Raw genomic sequence first — 22,169 nt, forward strand, 5'->3', positions numbered from 1 at the left:
AAGACCTAGAACAATCATGTCTGATTCTTCTTTAACAGCTATTTTCTATGGCCCTACTTTTCAACTATTTCATCCTCCACTGCAGAAAACATCTGACTTATCAGTGGCAATGCAGATGATAAATAAATCACCTTGGTGTCCTAAAAAGCAGAGATGTACACTCAAGTGGTCATTTAAGAACTGTGTTAAACCCTGAATCTGTGACCACAGAAATCCTTCATGAAAAATGTGCCCAACCTTCACATTCAGATCCAAGACCTGCCCTGACTAATCAAGTAGAAGATGCAATGATGCTACCACGTGCACTGTCCTGCGATCCAGGATGAGGTTCCTCACTACAGCCTTTACTGGGCTATACATCCTTCTCCTGTACTGTCAGATTAAACTGGCTCTTGAAACTGGTCACTGCACGGTGAGGAGCCAGGCACACCACTAAACAGTAACTCCTGGTGTAATGTGAAATTTCTCCCTATGCTTAAAGCACAAGGTGGGCTAAGCAGATCTGGATTTGCAGGTCCAGCCTAAAATATCAGAAAATTCAGAGACAGTGATGATGCAGGTCAATTAGTCTGCAAAGCTGAACCATCAGTTCATGTTAAGCAAATTTTCCAAGAGCTGAAAAGTGATTATGTATTAATGAAACACTCATCAGGGCAATGACAAATCCAGATGATACTTTTTTAGGATCATTGAAGAGACATCCCTGCAGCCTTTCTGCTCCCCATGCTAGCTGTCACCATACGACAGACAAGGCTGAGCAATCACAGAATGCTCCTGCTAAGTTTACTTCATCTTCCTGCACAGAGACATTATCACTCCTGCATCCTCTGGGGCACAGCACAGAGGTTAACATGTAATCAGAGAAAAAAAGAACACAGATGCTTGTAGGATTCTAAGAGGAAGAGGGAGAGTTATTGACATTTCTTTAAAACCATTAGATAATTTCCTGCTAGCTTTTCATTCTTGTTTTGTATATTAGCATCTCCCTAGTAAACCACCACTCGGCACAAGGAACAGGGAAGCACAGAACAGAAACGAAGCCAAAGGAAGCAAAGTGACTTCTAGCCTCCCCTGCAGCAGACATCCATTTACACACACTAGGGGTGCCAATTTAAGAGCTGTTTGACAATACATTTTATAAATTGTTTTCTGAGAGACACTAAACTGAGTGTTTATTTTATATTCCATGGATGGTTTACTGCATGTTTAAGAGCCATTAAGAGCCTTAAAAGCATTTGCTGGCAAAAACATAAAATGTGACTGATTATTGACTGTGTTTAGGGAAGGGGTCTCTTTGTTTCTCTTTGACAACTTGCTGAACAGCAAAGAAGCTGCTTACATGTCACTGGGTGCAAGACCACAAGTCAAGTGTAAGAAGAAATGCCTCGCTGTCTGAATTCAGATGACTTCTTAACACCGTCTAAGTGACCTGTTGCGTCAGTGATCTGACAGTGGGCCTGACTCTAAGTGAAGACTAGCCAGTCTGGTTTTGCATGCCATAAATGCCAAGAAGTGTATGCAACGCCAGTTAAGAAACCACAGCCAAATCTTGCTTCCCATTCGGGTGGGTTCAGGCAGAGGTACACAGCAGCACAGGGTGCCCCCCACTACTCACACAAGGCTTTTCTTTGAGTCACAAGTCAAAGACATGGAAATCTGGAACCAAGACCTCCAACAGCATACCTCATATCTATGTTTAGAATAAGAATCTCAAAAATGTTGGCCCATTTCTCTCACCACCCAGGACCATGCATGGGACTGACACCAGGCTAATAGTGTGCTGTTCTCTATCCTATCAACAGCTTTCTGCGTGTCCGTGCACATGCCATACAGGTCAGTGTTTTAAAGAATACTCTGAGTGTCCTGTTTGTCATACTGAAGACCTAATTTTCAGGGGGGCTGAGAATCTAATTCTTCCATTCCCTTCAGTCTGATGCAGGGATGTTGGCTTATGGCTTTCCATAATTCTACCTCTTCCCAAAATGCTGTGGAGCTCCATTGTGCATAACACATTTCTGACCTGAAAGAAAGATGTTACTGAAGTACAGAACATATGTAAGTACTATCATTAACAAAGCTGCACCAGGAATACAAAGATCCAGACACACCCAACTATTTTAACAAACTCTGAACACTGAAACACATTTGTTATTAATGTACATAAATGTACAAAAGCCTTTAGATGCTTCTAATTAAGTCTCAGATCAAGTCAAATGATTCATCTGGAAGGCCTTTATCTCTGATGGCCAACCAGCTTTTGACATATTTTCACTGAGGAATATGGGAGCTTTCTTTCAAAGAAAAAGAAGACATCAGGTGGTTGGATATTGAAATGGAGGCTGAAGGCAGCCAGATAAAGAAAAAAAGAGTGAAATAAAGCAAGAAACTAATGTCAGACAAGAAGGCAGATACAAGACAGGCACAGAAGAAGGGCAGGCAACCACCACCTGTAGGGGAAAAGAAGAAAAAAAAGAATTTATCACAAAGCACTTGAAGAACACACAGCCATGAAAACAGAGGAGGGACTGGACGTGACATGCAGTAAAAGGGAAGGACCTGATAGTGTTCAGGTAACTATCTCAGCTTTGAGAACAATTCCAGGAAAAAATTTTCAAAGGGAAAGCAGTCAGCAATGAAAAGGCTGGGAGGCAGAGCAGAACAAAGCATTGTATAAGAAATAGAGGAATGAAAAGCACAGGGACAGGTGAGAAGAGCATAGTGCTAGAGGAGAATTCGCAATGAAAGGGACAAGGATGGAAAGCCTACAGAAACGATGCTTAGCAGAAAAACAAGCCTCACCAGCAAGTAGCAGGCTTGTTTCCTGCCTCACTACAAACATGGGCAGGAATGAGGAATATGTATGAGGGAGAAGTGCATGAGCTTACTCACTTATTTTCAAAGTTAATTTTCTTGTCAAGAACTGGGATCTTGACCTTGACTCAATAATTTATCTTACAGTGGCCATCAGGGCTCAGTAAATACCAACCATTTTGCCCTGATTGGGCAGTGATCCGTGCAAAGGCACAGCCATCCACTCCCCGGACTCTCAAAGCCACTGAGATACAGGCTATTTTTTGAGTCAGGGAAAATGAGCAAAAGTCTCCAGCCTCCAGAGCCACTAATTTCTTCCACTAGAATATTTCAGTAGATAAAGGAACATGAAACAGCAATCAGATTTAACAGGCTCAAGGCAAATACAGGAAAGGCAGTACAGGACAAGTTAAAATTATTGTCTTTTAAACTATTATAATGAAAGTTATGTGAAAAGCCAAAAATTCTAAGGGTTCAAGCACTTTATGATGCTTTCAAGAGCTTTAAAATAGAATTAATGCCTTTACTGTGCATTAATTATGTTTTTCAAATAACATGTGAATCAAAGCCTCTCCATTTCAGAATATTCAAGATAATGGCTACTGAAAATGACTGAAAATATTTATGTGGAAATGCTAAAAATAAAAGAAACTGAAATTCAGAGCAAGCATTTCATTCCAGGTTTAGCTGGTATCATTCAGTTTTACAATTTTAGCAAAATCGTCTTCATTACCTAGGACTAGATCTGGGTTTTGGTTCTGATTTTGTGTCCTTTGCTAACTTTAAAAAGCCCTTTGTAACTTGATAGTTACTAGTACTTGTTAGTAGAAGATTAGGAATGTCACAGTGATCCTCTCTTACTCTTGGCTACTCTAAAGCCCAGAAGACCTCCTACCATGTGTATAGAAGCACCAAGATGGCTCCCAGAGACCTCAGGGGCGCTCAGGAACCATTTCAGTACTTCTGGATTTTGGGCTCCAACATCTGGTTGCAGAGGCAGGGAGGTGCAACTGGACTCTGCAAAGTCAGCTAACACTTAGTGGGGTTTATCAGCTCAGGCTTCAGAAGTCATGGAAGTCTGTATGGGGTCTATACAAATGTGGTGTGGATAAAGCACAGATGAGATGAAACACCCTTGGGTAACTGGATGGGGATCAGATGATCAGCAAGGATTGCTGTTGCCTTATTGAAAGAGCTCCTGCTGTCCAGATCCCCTCACAGACCACTGGGGACTGCCCAGGGATCTCAGCCACCACCTCACAGCTCTGGACCATCACACTGGTCCCTCTGTTTTTTCTTTTAACTTTCCTTGATCAGTTATGGCTCTCTTGAATGTGTTCTGGACTGAGGAAGCAGTCTGCTTGCTCTCAGTCACTTCTGGGCCACCTATGCTAACCCTCTTCCCCCCACCCCAAAGATTAAATATGTTGGGATTGACATAAACCTGTTAAGAAAATGGTTTTATCAGTCAGGTCATCTTCTACTTTTAATTCAAACACTTTGACAGTCCAGTAGTAGATGAGATGCAGGAATGAATCTGACTGAGCCCTTTATCCTGTGAGGTGATGTATGCAGACATGCATAAAGGCAGTGAGGTCTCACACATGCATCCACCCACACTGCTGCTCCCGGAGTAGGGTTAGGGCCATGAAGGTTAGCAGATGACCTCACTTCATTGTCTGAACTGAGAGGCAACCAAATATTAAGACAATAGGAAAGTGATGAAAGTTACAGCTAGGTATAACTGAAATAATTTTTTAAAACTTTTTAAAAATAGGGATTTTAACCTATCTGCTCAGTGTCTCTGAAAGATTCTCTGGCAGACTGGTGCCACCTCAAGTGAATTAAAACCTACCCTGGAAGGGAAGTGTCATATGCTGTAAGAGCGATGTCATGACAAGACTGTCTGAGGACTTTGCAACAGTACAGTGACACAGCATGGGGTGCTGCGGCTTTGGGACATGCTGGTTTGCCTCAACAGGGTGCATAGAAATGCCACAGAACACACAGGGTATCACTGGCGGAGCGATAACATACCTCAGTGCAGGGACAGAACGATGCAACATGATGTAATCATGCAGCAAGCAGTGTTGGGAGGGGCTGTGCTGAGCCCCGGTGTCTCACCCAGCCCTGCGGGGTTACAGCTCTGGGGCACTCCCTGAAGGGACACGAGCTGGGCTACGCATAGTGATGGCTACGCATAGTGATGTAACGTGTGGTGGCTTTGGGAGTGGTGATGCCATCATGGGCCTGGTGTTGCGCCAGTGGCGCTGTGGCACCCACACAGGGGAGGAGCTGAGGGCAGCACAGACAGAGGAGTGCCGCAGAGCAACGTTGCCTCGTGTGAGCCGCCGTCTCCCGCTGCACGAGGCGCTGCAGTGACGCCATTCGGGGGGGCTGACGTCACAGCGGCGGTGAGGACGTCGCGGCGGCGGTGGTGGGGATGTCCCCACGGCGCTGTCACGCGGGGGAGCAGCGCCGCCCCGCTACTATGGCCGCTTGGGACAGGCCCTTACCTGCCGGTGCCTGTCGCCCGCCTTGGCTGGCATGGCGGCCCTCCGCCACCGGCCGCTCCTCGCAACGGCCCCGCGCCCTCCCGCCCGACCGCCGGCCGGAAGTTGATAGAGGCAACCATGGCAACGCTCCGGAAGCGGAGCGCGCCGTCAGCCCCGGCTATTGCTCCCCCACCCCCCACCCCACCCCACCCGACCCCACCCCACCCCACCCCACCCCACCCGACAAGGCGCCCCCGCTGCCCCCACCGGCCCCCCCGAGGGAGGGAATGGTACATCCCGCCGGCAGCTGGGCGGGGGCCGTGGGGAACCCAGCATCCGGGCCCCGGGTGACTGACAGTGGCCCCGCCTCTTCATGAATATGCAAAGAGGGGTGGTGCGGCGGCGGCCGGACCCGGAAGCGGCGCGGCTGAGTCACCCCGGCGGCGGCGGCGGCGGCCAGCGGCGGCGATGAGGCAGCAGCTGCGGCGAGTGGCGGCGTCGTCCTTCGGCGCCTGAGGAGCCTCCTCGCCCGCCCTTCTTCCCTCCATCTATCCCTCCCTCCTTCCCTCCTGCCCCGCCCCAGCCCCGCCGCCACCATGATGGAGGAGATAGACCGGTTCCAGGTGCCCGCCGTGCGCGCCGAGATGCAACCGCTGGTGAGGGAGGGGCGGGTGGGGCCGCGCTGTCCCCGGGAGCCGCCGCCTCACCGGGGGTCCGGGGGCAGAGCGGGGGGGAGGCGACACACGGGTGCCGGTGGTGAGGTGGGGCCCGCGCGCCGCCGCCGTTATGTAACGGCAGTCCCCTCAGCGCCGCCGCCGCCATCCCCGCCGGGGCCGGGGCCGTGCCCAGCGGCGGCTGCTGTGTCATCTCGGACACAGCCGGTGGGGTGGGCACGGCTGCCCGCACGGCCCTTCCGTCCCGACCCCCCCACCGTCATCATTCTCATCATCCTTCCCCGGCACCGTCGGTAGCAACGGCAGAAACCACCCGCCAGGGCGGGGTGGGGGTGGGGGGGGGCGGTGGCTCCGCTTCTGCCTCTGTGGAAACGTCGCTTCTTCAAAGGCAGCGGCGGCCCCGCGCACCCCGGCCCGGCGGGCGGAGGTTTGCCGCCGCCCCGGCCCGTGGGCTCCGGCGGCGGGGTCGTGAGCTCCGCGGGGCGGGGGGGGCCGGCGGGGGGAAGGGCGGGCGGCAGCCGGAGCACCCGAGAAGCTGGAGGCGCAGAGGACTGGTGGGGTTTTGTTTGACTTTTACAAAATACATGAGACCTCAGGTGAAGAGCGAGGCAGCGTTCGTGCGCAGCCCGCTCGGGGAGCTGCGGTGCTCCCGGGGGGGTGGGTGGCTGCGTGGCATCGGTGCGAACCACGCCAGCTCTGGGGGGAAGATGCAGGACCTTCGCAGCCGCTCATTTTATAGCCATCGCTCTCCATGTAAAGCTCCTGTTAGGCGCTCATTGTGTGAAAAGTCCGGGTATTTTGCAAGGAAATGTCTCTGTCAAATCAGTTTTGCTCGCACAAAAATTTTTACACAAAAAAAGTAATCTGTGAGGTTTGGGTTTTGGGTTTTTATTTTTTCCTTCCCATGCCAGGGCATGTGTTTTTCATTTTAGGATGTTTTTTCACTTCATAGACAAAATTACACTCAATTAATGAGCCCTGAAGAGGTTGGCATAATGGTTACACTACTACATGGGACCCAGGGGAATCTTTGCAGAGAAGGAAGTATACAGGTTCATGGGATTTTGCGGTTGTGTACATGGGCAGGTAGAGTGGTCCCAGGCTTTTGGTAGCTTCTGAAATGATGCTTACAAAGGCAGGCCAGCTAGCTGGCAGCCATGGGGGATGCTAGACTGTCACCAAGTTGTCCAAGACTTATGAGTGTGTAGCTGTTTTGCTTTGATTCTGCAAGCTTGCCTGTGTGTGTGTTGTGCCCCAGCTGCATGCTGCATATCACCTGAATGTGTTTGTCCATTCCTGCTTCCCACCTGGGAGACGTTACCTTATGTGTTCCTCTCCCCTTACTCCTGCGTGCCTCACACTGTGATTGAAGGCGTGCTGTTTTATGTAGCCTGGGACCTGTTGAAATACAGTTCACCTTGGCATTGAAGTGAAAGCTGGATAACAGGCTGACTCAAGATGTTGATTCCCTTTAGTACCTGGAGAAAGCAAATTCCATCTCAGCGTCTGATTTTGTGAGATGGGGATTTGAAATGTTTGGAGAGGTAGAAAGAACTTTAATGAAATACTTGCACAGATCCTTTTGGCAGCAGGTGAGGACAGGTTTTTGGCAGGTTCACGTTAGGACTGAAGATACTACTGAGAATTCCAGTATACCGAAAGTGTACGTTATTTAGAGTTGAGGTACCAATCCTTGGTTTTGTGTTGCAACTAGTGTTTGTAAAAAGTTGAGAACACAGTAATTGTCTTGTGAACGGAAAGGCTTGCTGTGAAGGTCTACAAAATCAAATTACCTGTCAAGAAAGTGGCAAGAAAAGCAGTTTTGTAAATTTGTAAAAATATTATTAGCTTGGTTTTTGTTGTTTTTTTTGGTTCTTTAGCTTCTGTCCTTTGTGGTGGGGAAGAAAACTGTCCATACTAGCTGTTGTGGACTTGCTGCATGCCCTCCTGGTGGTGCATGGTTTTATCAAGCAGAGGCAAGAGATGTGACAAGGCTGGCCCTTTTTATTCATGTTGTTGAGGGCAGTGGGCATAGAAGTGAGATTAGCAAGTTTGGAAAAACTGTTGGCAGACAAAAATTACTAAGAATTTTCTGGAAACCCCAGGATAATAGCAGAGGAGTGGAATTAACACATGCATGCACTTTTGCATGGACATGGAGTGAGCAGAACCCAAAGAGGTTGCCTGGTCCAACCCTGTGGTCTCAGGATAGGATGGCATATTATGCAGCAGTGATAGTTAGCTTAGGAAACAGGTTTCCCTCCCTTCTTCAGCAGCCAAGGGTTAGGAAATTTTCGCAAAGGGCTTTAACACTTGCATTAAAACAATACCCTGAAACTGTGCTTCAGGATTTTGACTGGTTCCTTCGCCAGGTACAGACTGCCAGTATGTGGCAGTGTGAGAAGGTCCCTGAAGTTAGGGGTTTGGGAAGCTAGGCTTTGCTCGAAATCCTTAAAATCTTTGTGTTGTTGACCAGCATGAATGCTTTTGAATTCTTGTTCATCTGCGTGGATAAAGTGTCTTTGATGCTTCTGATGTCTTTATGCTGACCTCCAGGACGAGTGCTGGTGATCTGCCTAAAATCCACCTGACACACAAGCCTGCTGACCTGCTAAAGTTCGAAATTAAGAGATGGGTACAGCTGTTAAATGCTGAAGGGAAGCCATTCTTACAGTAGCATGAAGCCTTTCTGAGCCCTGCAGCCTCCAACCCTGCCACTGTTACTGGCACCACTGATAACTCTCTGTCAGGGCTGATAGTACACCAATGTCTGGTGTTCATTGCATATACATGCTGACAATAGCCAGTGTTGCATTTACTGAGCAGGGACGGAGAACCTGACACATCCATGGCTTTTTGCAAGAGTAACTTCTTTAAAGCTCAAATGTGTCTGGTGGGGGAACCTTCTCTCTTTGACAGCCTTGTACAGCCAAGGGCTGCACTGGCATCTCATTGCAAGGCTAAGGGCAGCACCTACCTATTACAGACGGGAGCTCTGTGGAGTACTGCTTGCTCTGACAAAGCCTGCCAGGATGTCTGGTTGCTGCAAGTTTCTCTCTGCTAATAACAAGTCAGACAGGGCTTGTGTTGCAGAGCCAAGAAGTATTTGGTCTGCAGGTTGGCCAGCTCTATCATATGTCAGCTCCTACCCTTCGCATCAGATGCAGTGATGTGAAGTTAAGACTCCAGCCTGTTTGCATAAGCACTGGGGAGTCAGGCAAGCTGTCTTGACTCTGCTTGGTCTCTACAAACATGAGCTATGAGAAGTGCTGTGTACTAATGCAGACCCAAGGAAAGGTTCAGTACAGGACTTCATGAGAGGGAGCTGCTGTGGGCAGATGGGCAGGATGGCACACAGACCCTGGTTTATTGGCACATTGCAGGATGGGGTGAGGCCCCGTGTTTCGTGAGACACGTTACTCTGCATATTTTGATATTGTGGCACAATTCATACTCACTATGAATTATGGATCTCATTGTGGAAGAGAAGAAAGGCTGGTAAGTGGCACCTGTTCCTGTGGTGCCTTTGCATGAAAATAGGATGGTCTGTTCTGGTCCTCATTTCCTGTCTTGGATACTGGTGGCTCTTGGCTCCATCCCTAAAATGCCTGCCTCTCCAAAGTAATATAAACCAATTTACAAGAGGTTTTGTTTCTCCTAATGTTTAGTATCACATCTTCCCTATCAACGATGCCAGCTCAACTGTGGAAACTCTGTTCCCCTTAGTTTCTATTTGATCTCTGACTCTGCTTGTCACGATCCTTCTGCACTCACAAAAAGGGCTGCCTCTCTGTGTTAGCTGCTGGGTAGTGGGTTAGTTTCAGATAAAGTCAATTCCCAGCACTGCAGGCATGCATGGTGTGATGAGGCCTGAAATTCATTTATTTCTGGACACTTATACTTGGTATGCAGCTATCTTGGCTGATGGGGTTGGTATTTGATGTGTTAACTTCCAACTGGACAATTTTTTCCAGTCTGGTGGTGGTGCATTGTTGTGATGATTGGTGTGGGTTTGTCTTCTCTAGGTTTTTTTTTTGTCAGGAAGTTTTCCTGACATATAATTATCATTACAGAGGTAGATACTAAAGGGAGAGATAGATGAAGGGACACTTTGTGCAGTGAGGATGCTGCAGAGGAAAATAATTAAAATACTCTCCGAAATAGGAATTGGGGAGCCTGTAATTATATGTAGACCCATCTTTTCTTCAGCACTGGAGCCTCACTACATGCTCTCCCTGTGATTTGTAAGTCTGTGCTTTGTGGTGTCAGCTAAACTCTTGCAAAATCCTTAGTATTTTTGTTAAAATGAAATGTGATGAGCATGATGCAGTGGGGTTGTATCTTGAGTTCTGTTGGTACATGAAACCGTCCTAAGCCTGTCTCTAGCATACACCAAGCTCTGGCTGGCATATGATGGCAAACTGACAGATGACAGTGTTGGATCACACGTTGCTCCTGTACACTGACGCAGGCAGTTTCTGTTCTTAGCACAAAAATGCGAGTAAAAGTGCTCTTGCCGACATGGCACCAGTACAACTTTTCCTAAGAAAAAGCACCTGTCAAAGTGCAGGAACTTCAGAGGAGCTTTGACATGTACTCCTGAGGCTTTGGCTCACTTTCTGAAAGCGACAGCTGGAATGGAATATTTGTTTCCCAGTTCTTGGCCCACATGAAAAATGGAACCTCTTTCCAGAGAAATTTGACTGTTGGTCTTGTATCTTGTTCTGAAGCATTGTGTCCAGGCTGCTTCCTTGCAGATGTTTGCCAGATGTGGGACCTTGGGCTGGTAGCTCCTGTGATGACAACAAACAACCTAAGGATTTTGCTTAGCCACATCCTACAGTGATGCTGTTGGCTTTTTAGCTCAGAGGCCAAATCTAGACTAGTCCTGGAGGTATAAAATTTCCAGAAGCTTTGAAGATACAGAAGATGCATTTCTATACAGCTTTTTTGAACATTAGAAGAGAAAAACAGAAAAGAAAAAATTATATTGTCTACTGGATTATAAGTTTAGTCAGTGGACAGTGTAAGTGCTCAGCATGCTTATAAAATCTGGATTCTTTACTTTTGGTAAATATTGTCTGTCTCATCCTAGGAAAGTTGTGCTGTGTGTTAAGATATCTTTGTTTTGTTGATGCATCTGTAAAATGGGGAGAAACCTAAAAACAGAAAACAAAAAGTAACTAAAGAAATAGGAAGAAAGGTTATGTCTGTAGGGCTTAGAAATAGTGCATTAGGTGTCTAGTGCAGATACACAAGAAACTCTTCTTTCTAGAACAAAAAAGCTTCTAAAATTAAAATGTCATGCGTATGTATATTCATTGTAATGTAGCCCAGGGGTTACACACCTATGTTTTGTAAATGTTTACAGTACATGAGAGTCGTGATGTCACAGTACTATGGGTTCTGAAATAGAACTCTTTCAAATAGAACTGCTTTCAGTTATACAGCCTGTTCTGATGTGCTGCGGTGTCATCTGTAGCAGTAGTCTAAAGATTACCTCCCTGAATACTTCAGTTTATTGGGGTTCTGCTCTGTACTGTCCCTGTCCCCTATCAGGCCTTTGGTGCAGAAGTACAGGAGCATTTTTATTGCCACCCCAGGCCAGGCTGAAACTCCAGCAGTGATCCAGCACAGGCTCCTGAATGGCTGTTGTGAGGGATGGTGCTGCTGTAGCTAGAGGATGACCTGTCAAGACATGGGAGCATGTTCTGGCTGGCACTGTCTCTGCAGGCACACTGTTTCTTCTCCACTTCTTCATACAAGCTCTGACTATGGTGGTTCTGTCAGTCATGTTAGGAAATCTCTCCTTGAGTGAAGAAAGGTGTTGAAAAAGGGGCACTGAACTCTACAAAGAATTAAACCTGCACAGTCCTCTCTTAGGATTCTTCTGTAACTCCCAGGAGCCTGTTAACTGTAGCTTGATATTACTATCTACTTAGGCACCATTTTCTGCAATTGATACAGGCTTATACTCTCTCTGCCAGTAGGTAGTGGCAGTCAGACAAGATGAGCAAAATGCTGGGGTGAGAGAGGAGAACAACGTATGCCTTTAATTTCACAAGGCTTCATTCAAGGAAAGCCCTCAGTTTAGCAACGAGGCTGTAGGGCTTATGTGGCCTCTCTGGAGTTGCATCATCTTTGCTGTGAAATTGAAGTCTGAACTTGGTAAGAATAGAGGAGACAGCCCCACCACTGGTTTGATCTGTGGGGCAGTGGATTAAGAGTGTAGCTGGCTAACGGCAGGGCTAGGAGTCAGTCAGTCACAATGGTGTGCCTGCTTCTTCCAGACATTTTAAGACACTGGTTGAAGTAGTTGTTTGGGTTCTTTGCAGATCAATTATCTGTCACTTTCCACAGGCAGTCTGTAGAATTGTGTCTATGTGTTTCCCTCACACTCACACATGCCATGCACCTTTGGTGAAGTCTTGTGCCATTTGAAATAGAAGGTCTCTCTGAGGTTATTCTGTTTCTGTCACTATAAAATTGACATTGTAGTGATGCAGTCACTTGCAACTAGTAAATCTGTCAGTTCCAGCTCGAACCCCACGTAGTCTCTCTGACCATTATTCTTTCTGAGGTTTAAAGTGTAATCTTGTGCAATGAATCAGTGTCCATTTTGCAATATGCAATAGAAAGCAAGGATTTGCTTCATTGGTTTGACTGTGAAGGTAGCGAGTTGGAGTGAATGAAATTGTAGGTGGAAATTTTCTTCATTTTGAAGAGTACCTGCTAGGGAATCTGCTTGGCTTTTGGACACATCCATCTCTGATTCACAGAATAGCAAGGTTTATCGCTTTGGGAAACTTCTTTTAAAGAAATACTGTCTTAAATACATGCAGAGTATACTGGCTGCATCCCAACTGCTTTTACTAGGTGAGTTGGAGAGTCATCTTAGTTGTGGACTGGAAAAATTTGTTATTTTCAGTAGTAAAGCACAAGGTACCACATGCTGCTTTTGTTGAGAAGAGCATTGGCTCTTTAAAGATGGTCCTTATTTGCTATGCAGAAGGGAAAAGGGAGAGTATTTGTTATATCTTAAAAAGCTATTCCAGCTGTACTGGCAAGCTGCGTAGTAGAGATGCAGCCTCTGCCTAGGAACAAGTTATTTTGCTAGAACGTATTAAAACTCTTCCTGAGTTTACTAAGTTCTACTTTATAACTGTGGCTTTATTACAGCTGTTGACAAGTTGTTTGTCTGGAATTAGTGGAGAAAACATGTCAAAAAATCTGTAGTATAGGTCAGGCTATCACATGACAAGTAACTCCTGTAACCCAGCACCACCTGCCTGCCAGAGCAGATTGTTTAGGCTTTGCATGCAGTGCTGAAGCAGGTAGTGCTAACATCATCAACTGTCTGCAGTCTCTTTCCCCACATGCTTCCCAAAGCTTGCTTCTAGAACAGGCTGTGTTATAGCTCTTCTGTCAAGCTTCTGCTTCTTTCAGTGTCCGGGACCATTAGACATGAATGGTTCTTCCCTGGGTGTGGTACGGTGTCTTGCCTCGCGCTTGTCTGACACTGTTTTTCTCAGTTTCTTTTCAGTGTCCTTCCTGAACCAAGATCCATTAATATGAGCAGCTGACCATTTGGGCTCTGCAGCATTCAGTCTAATAAACCCTCTAAACTGTCTCTTCCTAAGCCAAGCACAGCAGTGGTATTCTAATGATCATTGTTTCTCTCCGTCTTGTGTGTTTTACTGATTGCATGGGAATATAGGTTAGTGATTTACTACACCCATATTCAAATAAACTGTTTACTTAGGTTATATTTTGTTTCACATCTCTGTTTGGAGGAGGCTCCAGGTGAAAACAAACCTTGGTTCCCATCTCAATGTCAGAGATGCTTATGCTGACCTAATTATTTCGTCCCCTACCCCCAGCGAATATGAGGTGTGAAGTGGTGTCTGTTCACTAAGTTTGCCACAAGCACTGGAAGAGCTTTTTTGCTGGGATGAGATAGTCTGCTTTGGTGATGGCCTCTTCTGCTTGTTGCTTGCAAGCAGATCTCTTACAGTTGACCAGAAGATTGTCTTTTTTCCTCATGGACCATGTATCTTTACCATCCCTGAATGCGATTATTTTTGTGTCTTCATCAGTTCATTTCATTCCTGTGCACAGTTGTCTATGGTAACTTGAGTTTTTTTGTGTTTCTGCGTGTACCTCTGTGATGGTATTCTCAGACTTGACTGAGAATACTGTGACTTTCTTTTTTTCCCCTCAAAGTGAGAAAGTACGGCAGTCCTTGCAGAAGAGCACACTGGCAGTGTACTGCAGTATTTGAAAAGACTTGTTGGTTAGACCAATGTTTGTAAAATTGGAAGAGATTCATTTATTCTTGCCTAGGGTCTTCTAGTATTGCTTAAATTGTGTCCCCAAACAGAGAACTCTGTTGGTTTGACTCTTGGCTGATGTACCAGCCTTATACCAGACTAATGATACGACAAGGGAAGCAAGACTTCCCATGTTTTGAGCCAAGCTAGCTCTAGGAAAGCAACTTCTTAGAGCATGTCAGAGTATGCAGGTCTAATATCTGTTAGAGGTGAAGAGGTAAATCCACTCTTGCTCAGCCTCCCAGTTCTGCTGAATTGCTGGCTGAGTTCCTAACTGAAATGATTATTGCTGCCTTGCTTTGCAGTGGTATGAGATGTTCTTTAAGGTCACCATATCTTTTAAAAAAACCAACAAAACAAACAAAAAACTATACACACATATGTCTCTGAGAGGTGTACCAGAGTCCAGTAAACCCAGTCTGATCCTGAAAGTGTTCTTTATATTGAGAGACTGTCAAACAAACAAAATGTACTGGGACCATAGTGGTGATGGTCATTTATTCAGAAAAAGTTTGAATTCTGTATAAGCAGAGAAGTTCTATAAGTCAAACCCTAACGTTTGTGGCCATGATTATAAATCTGAGTTTAAAGGCTTTCACCTGCAGAGATTAATGCAGTCTTTTGCATTTTTTATGCAGTTAATGTATAAAAAAGAATGTTCTACCAGTTTAATAGTCGTGGGGCTTATCATTATTGGTAGTGACTCAGTTGTAAGGCTTAACTTTTAATCTGAAACTTTTTTTGTGGGCAATTGTTGCAAGTAGCTTGAGGTGTATTAAAAGAAAAATTTCAAAATTCTGAGGTCTGTAGAACCTGAACATCCAAGGAGCTGTGTGAGCAGACTGACCTTCTGAGAAATGGAAGTGGGAGGGACAGAGGTCTGCATGGCATGGGGTGCATGTTGTTAATTAGAAAGAAAAAACAAATAAGAGTGGTCCTGGCCATAGATGGCAGTGCAAAGCTGTTATCTGGCAGGACCTTGTGACTGATGCATCTAAAAACAATATGGTCCTTTGTGTGAAAACATGATTATTTTCCAAATGACATGCATGTGATGCAAATAGAAAATAATTGCCTCTGATGGCTAAAGCAGACCTTCCAGTTGAACATCACATAGACATTCTGCAGGCACTGCTTTGTCAGCTGAGGCATGGAAAGGGGTCATCACTCAAATGGAACAAAACTAGTGAAAGTTCATCTTTCCAGAGTTGGCTTGTGTAGTTTGGAGTAGGGAGTCTCAGGTGTACAGAGAATTGTGCAGTGCTTCTGTGTCCGTACAGGGACCAGATCCATCGGTGTAACCTCCCCTCCGCAGCAACGCTTCCCATCCCATGCTTCTGTGGAACAGCTTTGTTTGAGTGGCAAAATAGATTTAGTGTGAGTACAGCCTGTGTCATGGAAATGCTGTAGTGTCTTTTTAGTTGTAGCGTTGAGCCCTAATGGTTGCAAATGTGGGTTTATTTTGAAAGCACAGGGGAATGTGCAGTACCTGAACCTTGGTTCTCATAGCATATGGCTGTGGAATACCGGTGAAGTAAGAGAATGCCAAGCATGATATCCCTTGAGATAAGATGGGGGTGGGGTATGTGAACAGGATGGGGATGGGAATGTGTAACAGGGCTTTCACAGGCTCCATGTGATATGGGAGGAGCAGGGAAAGCTTTTTTCCTATGCTTAGGATTCTTAAACTTCAAGGAATCTTGCAGCAAAATTGTGTTGTAGTCCAGGAAAAGACTTAACCATTCCTCTCTCCCCCTACCAACCTCTTTCAGGTCTGTGGGTCTCTCTAGATCTCTAATCTTAATTTTCCTGTATATAAGAAAAAAATATTGTGAATAGCAGTCCTGAGAAAAGTTATAGGAACAGCATGTTCACAGGGTTTGAAGATGGAGGTCACCTAGCCCACTGGAGCATGTAAAAGCTGTTCTTCACATTGGGTTGTTGGCAGTTGATAACCCTAGGAGAAGCTGCTAGCGATTCCATTTCTGTAAATGTGTGTGTCAAAAGTTGGATTTAGATTAGTTTTGAGCACTCTGCTAGGATCAAGGGCAATGGGTATGGTAAAGGAGTTAGAGGAAGTCCAACTCTTCTTGGAAACACATCTGTACTGAGGCTTAACTGTCTGGATTTGCCACTTCTGGATGTTAATGCAAAGCCTGAAGATACAGTCTAGAATTCTGCAAAACACTAGCAATTCCTCTGCTGCTTTGGTGGAGTAAAAAGTCACACTGCTCCTTGTCTTCGTCTGCTCCAGCAGAGACAAACCCTTCGGTGGATGTACTTTAGATAACATATCACAAAAGCACTTCTCAGTGAAAAGAATTTCTTGTACCTCTTGCAAAAATTAGGGCAAAGTGATTGTGAAAATAACTGAGATGATCCTTGCTGTGCACGTAAGAATTTTTACAAAGAGATTATATGGTTATGGGAGAATGCTTCACTGGGATTATGTAGCTACATAGAATTTATAATCCATGCCTTCTGCAGAAAAAAGTTTCCTTGTATAGCAGTGAGAAATGTCAGATATGAGCTTTTAACAACTCTAAGGTTCTGTATTTGCAACTTTGAATTCTTAAAGATTAATCTCTGAATTTGGGGGGAAAATGTCTTCAGGTAAAGACCAACCCAGCAAAAACAGTTTGTCCCATGAGGTTTACTGGTAGCACATTAAATCTAGAGCTGCTTCTGTATCAACTTTCAGAGGTGTAAAGTTTGCAGTGCTTGCTGCTTGGTTTGTGGCCATAGGTTGTGCTCAATTTGACAAATGGAGATGCATGAATTAGGTGCACACTTAACCTCTCTTTTCAGTGACTGGAACCCTGGTTGTTGTTCAGTCTGGGTGTGAGATGGAGAAAGTATGTGTGTGGCCAAAACACCAACTCTCTTTTCAGCTCTGGTCTGGAAACTAGCAGTCCATGATATAGACTCTGATAGTGCCAGAGTTTTCCCTTGCTTGTCCATTAACCCTTGAAGCAATATTTAGTACTATGTGCCTATATAGTGCTGCTGGCTCTTATATAGGAGCCTGTATAGGAGCTGGTGGCTAATACCCTAGCACCTGGATGGAGAGGCACGAGGTGCTTTTACTGGTGTGAAAGGTATGTGTATGATACTCGCTTACTTAATTTTCTCATCTGTTTTATCATTCTGTGATTCTGTGTTGTGGTGGGTTGACCCTGGCTGGACACCAGGTGCCACTAAAACCCACTCTATCCCTCCCCTCCTCAGCTGGACAGGGCAGAGAAAATACAATGACAGGCTCGTGGGTCAAGAATAAGAACTTGGAGAAATTAGTTTAATATATTAGCAACCAAATCAGAGTAGGATAATGAGAAATGAAACCCAAATCTTAAAAACACCTTCCCCTCACCCCTCCCTTCTTCCCAGGCTCAACTTCACTCCTGATTTTCTCTACCTCCTCCCCTCCAGCGGTGCAGGGAGATGGGGAGTGGGGGTCACCGTCAGTTTGTTACACATTGCCTTTGCCGCTCCTTCATCCTCAGGGGGAGGATTTCTTGCACTCTTCCACTGTTCCAGCATGGGGTCCCTCCCATGGGAGACAGTCCTCCACGAATTTCTACAACGTGGGTCCTTCCCATGTGCTACAGTTCTTCACGAACTGCTCCAGTGTGGGCTCCTCTCTCCACGGGGCTGCAGGTCCTGCCAGGAGCCTGCTCCAGCATGGGCTTCCCACAGGGTCACAGCCTCCTTTGGGCATCCACCTGCTCTGGTGTGGGGTCCTCCATGGGCTGCAGGTGGATATCTGCTCCACCATGGACCTCCATGGGCTGCAGGGGGACAGCCTGCCTCACCATGGTCTTCACCACAGACTGCAGGGCAATCTCTCCTCTGGCACCTGGAGCACCTCCTCCCCCTCCTGACCTGGGTGTCTGCAGTGTTGTTTCTCTCACATAGTCTCACTCCTCTCTCCCAGCTGCTGGTCTGCAGCAGGTTTTTCTTCCTCCTTTTTGAATACATTATCCCAGAGGCACTACCAGCATCACGGATGGGCTCAGCCTTGGCCAGCAGTGGGTCTGTCTTGGAGCCATCTGGCACTGGCTCTGTCAGACATGGGGGAAGCTTCTAACATCTTCTCACAGAAGCTACCCCTGTAACCCCACTGCTAACAAAACCTTGCCACACAAACACAATACATGTGTAAGAGCAAGAAATGTTACTCTTTCTTAGTAAGCTGTGGCAGTTTGACAGGGGCTCTGATGCTGAATGACTATTGATAATTCTGTAAAAAGTAGAAAAAGTCAATGTTAAGTCGTCAGACTTCTCAACTTCTAAGTCTGCATCTGGTTGTGAGGTTATTCTAGTGTTGCAGATTTGACTGCACAAGGTCCTGACAGCTCCTGAAAATCTTAATTGGTCTGAGGATCAAACACTTCATATTTTGTTTCTGACTTTGTCTTTTGCAGAACATTAGTCAGAATTATAACATCATGTTGTGAGCTTTTTTAATAGATATGTAGGAACTCAAAACCAAGTCCTGATTCTCATTTTTCTTAAGTCCATCTTTCTGCCCCAGTTAATTTTGAGTTTTTGAAAGGTTTTCAAATGTCCACTGAAGTCTGGTTTGCTACACTAATTAATAACTGGGAGAAAGCTAGATGCTTTTATCACAGGTATTCTCCAATGGTATAGCGGTTGGTAGATATTGCAGAGGAACCTACAGGGAGACTTTGCATAATTTCAAAACTCATTAACATCACAGGAAATTAGCAGCAGTTGGTTGCAATGGTGATAACATTTTCATGCTGACACACAGAGAGCCAGGAGGCATGGTGAAGGCAGCCCTATTAAATACCGCTCCAAGCTTGACCTTCTGAAGTGTATTAGACCCTTGCTGAGACTTTATTCCCTTGATATTGCAAGCTCATTCTTTTGGTTTAGCGAGGCTGAAGAACTTGCTCTTAATAGTCTGAAGCTGTATTTCAGGCTGTGATCTTAATTGATAAACATGACAAATCCTTTAATCTTTCAAGGTTTAATTCAGTTCATCCTTTTCATTCCACAAAGATAGAAGTGGTCTTCCTTGGTCATTACTAGGGTATGGGGATTAATTTTGTTGATTGGCAATGATGATGATAAAACCCTCTTCAGCTTAACTGGTGAATCATACCAAATTTAATAGGGATCACTTCCAAATGAGTATGGACGTATGCCTGCTCTTCAAAGACAGGGCTGCTTCCCTGGCAGGTTGTAGTGCTACAGGTCCTGTATTGCAGTTAACAGTGAATGCTGTTATGGACCCGTCACTGCCACCAGAATCCTCCTAAACTTCAAAATAGTGTTACACATGTGGAATACCATCCTTTACTCAAACAATCTGCCGAGAGTGTCAGTTGCTGTTTTGTATAGCTGGGTCAGATTTTTCAAAAGCTAGGTATTGTCTTTCCCTGAGTTTCCAGGTAATTTTTGCTGTATTTGTCAGCATGACCTTCAGTTAATATCTCAGGTGCCTGCCCACAAACAAAGCGAATGCTGTCTGAACTCGAGTTTCACTCTGGGTTAACTGATGCAAGCGGTGCTTGGCTGGTGAGCATGTATAGCAATCTGAACCAGAGCCGCTTGGTTAGTTTTCCGTAAGGTCCTGCAACTAGCATTCTGACCAAGCCCTCTGTACATCTGTTACTGTTTGGAAGAGGGGATTGCACTGTGGTCACTCTGAAGTGATTTTAAAGCTACTTACTTTTGTCTTGCAGAAACATTTTTTTAAAAACTGGAAATACAACATCTTAAAAAGAAGAATCATTGCTGTATTTTACCAGCTTGTTTCACAGTTCTGTCTGAAGTTGTCCTTTTTCTACCTGCTAGTATTTACAGGTGCCTTGGTAATTCCTCTACAGTAGGACAGAAAAGGCCAGTAAACAATTAGGGTTTATTAAAAATTGTTTTACTGCTTGCTGAAGTGTAAAAAGTCATTCTGTAAATCTGGCCTTCTTTCAGTTTGGCAGAGCATCTGGAAAACTACCGACCACGTCCAGTGAATGTTTCAGCCTCTAATTAATGTTTCCTGACATGGTTGCTGCTCTGAAGCTCACCTGGGTTTATATCAGGAAAAAGCAAAAACTTTATTTAGGTAAGAGATATGCTGACCAGTGACTGTACATCAGAAAGCTCTAAATCGAAAGTAAAGGTGTTTTCTGGGATGGAAGGGTTGAGATCTCAGCACTGATGATATGGGGAGAGAGAGAGAATAACATCTTAAGGAGCTGTTACCCCATGGTGTGCCTCCAGGTCAGTGAATGTCTTGGTGTTGCTCTACTCTGCTGCAGGTGTTGGGCTGTCGTCAGACCTGGCTGAAATGCAGCATGGTTTTCAACTGCACAAAGCTAGTGGACTCTTGATAGAGGCTGGTGGACTAGTGTCCCCCCGTGTATAGATCATCTATATCGGTCCCCTTATATACCTCAAAAAAGCCAACCAAACAAAACCAAAATCCCCAAGCCATTTAAAAAGCCTACGTGCTTGAGGGCATCATACCTCTGAGTCAGTAGGTAGGAAGTATTTCACTTGTTACTGAGTCTCTGTCCTGTCTTGCACCAGTAAGCTGTGCTCTGTAAAGACCTGAAAGATTGATTAACAAGGGAGACCATCAGGGTAACTGATGCCTTAGGGATAGAACAGCTGTTAGAAATGTCCCTTAAAACCACAAAGAAGGACCCTACAAACCTACCAGTGGCAGATTTTTTCAGTCATAAGGATGGTAGGAGCACAGTGAGACTGGGGCAGGGGAATGCTCCAGGCAAAGGTGAGGAACTGAAAGTAGGTGTAAGGGGAGAGAGGATTGGAGGGAGGATGCAGGTGCAGTCCTCTTGGAAGATGACCTTTGCAGAAGTAAGTGGTGAGTGTAGTATGAGGCAAGGCAGAGGCCTAAACATCTGTGAATCTGTAATATGCCAAGTGCAAGTGTCATTCAAGTCTTAAGTCCTGCTTTCAGCCTTTAAAAAGAGGCGTTAAAAATGATACTGATGTAACTTTTCCCTTAGGAACACACTAGTGGAAATAAATCAATTACTGTAGCTGTCATTTCAGCCATACTTTCTTAAAGGAGCAAATTAGTATCACCGTGCCTAGTTACCTTCAATAATGGCCCTTGGACACTTTTTGAAAATGGGCAAGCTTGTAGCTTTGAAATCTGGGTGCGGAGTGCTGGTTAAATGTAAGAACTCTGTATACCACCTTCTTTTACTCAACTGGAGCAAAGGAAATGGCAACTTAGGTCTGTTCCCCAGGAGCTCTGTAGAAATGATGGGTCAAAAACAGATTTTATTTTGAAATTGAGTATTGCGGTTCTTATCAGATTGCTATGATAGTGTTAATGCTGCTGTGCAATTAAAATTAATCTATATCAACATTAGTCTTATTGTCTTAGCTTGCCATAGTTCTAGCTTGAGAGTAATTGCACATCCTTAGTAGGCAGAGTCTGTATATAAATAAAACATGGTACAGTTGGATGCTGGAAACTGCAGTACCTGCAAAAGCTCAAAGCAAATTTGGTTAACTCTGTGGGAGAGTTACTGTGTGTATGCAAGGTAACATACTGTGCCAGTCTTAGATACTTGCCATTGCAGGGGATTTCCTACCAGCTATACAGAGCTGTGTTTGTGAACTGTCGAGGCTAGTTTGCTCTGCTCTTGCAACCCATGATGTCTTGGAGCTTTCACCAACAGTCCTAGCCCTGGTATCATTTTATGTACTCCAGAGAACTTTTGCTTTTATCACTATTTTTCTTTTTTTTGGAGGTCTCTCATCTCTGGTGTTCATATGATTCTACCACAAGCCATCATGATCTGCTGTTGAATGGAAGTTTTTCTTTCAACTTCTCTCTCCGGTTTCCTCCCCTCCTG

The 22,169-nt window shown here is 45.3% G+C and overlaps 2 protein-coding genes across 4 annotated transcripts in view; one reads left to right on the forward strand and one right to left on the reverse strand.

Annotated features, from left to right (window-relative positions):
- The window catches only part of DNAI1 (dynein axonemal intermediate chain 1), a 151,848-nt gene extending 146,434 nt beyond the window's left edge, over positions 1–5,414 (reverse strand). The window contains exon 1 of the mRNA XM_075079030.1: positions 5,328–5,414. Within this exon, the coding sequence (XP_074935131.1) occupies positions 5,328–5,360 (33 nt within the window). The 5' untranslated portion in view covers positions 5,361–5,414. The remainder of the gene's footprint in view (positions 1–5,327) is intronic.
- A 246-nt stretch (positions 5,415–5,660) lies between these two features.
- Positions 5,661–22,169, forward strand: part of FAM219A (family with sequence similarity 219 member A) — a 111,515-nt gene continuing 95,006 nt past the window's right edge. Inside the window, exon 1 of one of the 3 annotated variants that reach the window (XM_075079926.1) lies at positions 5,661–5,962. In XM_075079926.1, coding sequence (XP_074936027.1) covers positions 5,903–5,962 — 60 coding nt within the window. In that variant the 5' untranslated portion in view covers positions 5,661–5,902. The remainder of the gene's footprint in view (positions 5,963–22,169) is intronic. The other 2 variants (XM_075079927.1, XM_075079925.1) reach the window with 2 other exon arrangements.

The sequence above is a fragment of the Phalacrocorax aristotelis genome, chromosome Z (genome assembly GCF_949628215.1).
Source record: "Phalacrocorax aristotelis chromosome Z, bGulAri2.1, whole genome shotgun sequence".
Classification (NCBI taxonomy): Eukaryota; Metazoa; Chordata; class Aves; order Suliformes; family Phalacrocoracidae; genus Phalacrocorax; species Phalacrocorax aristotelis.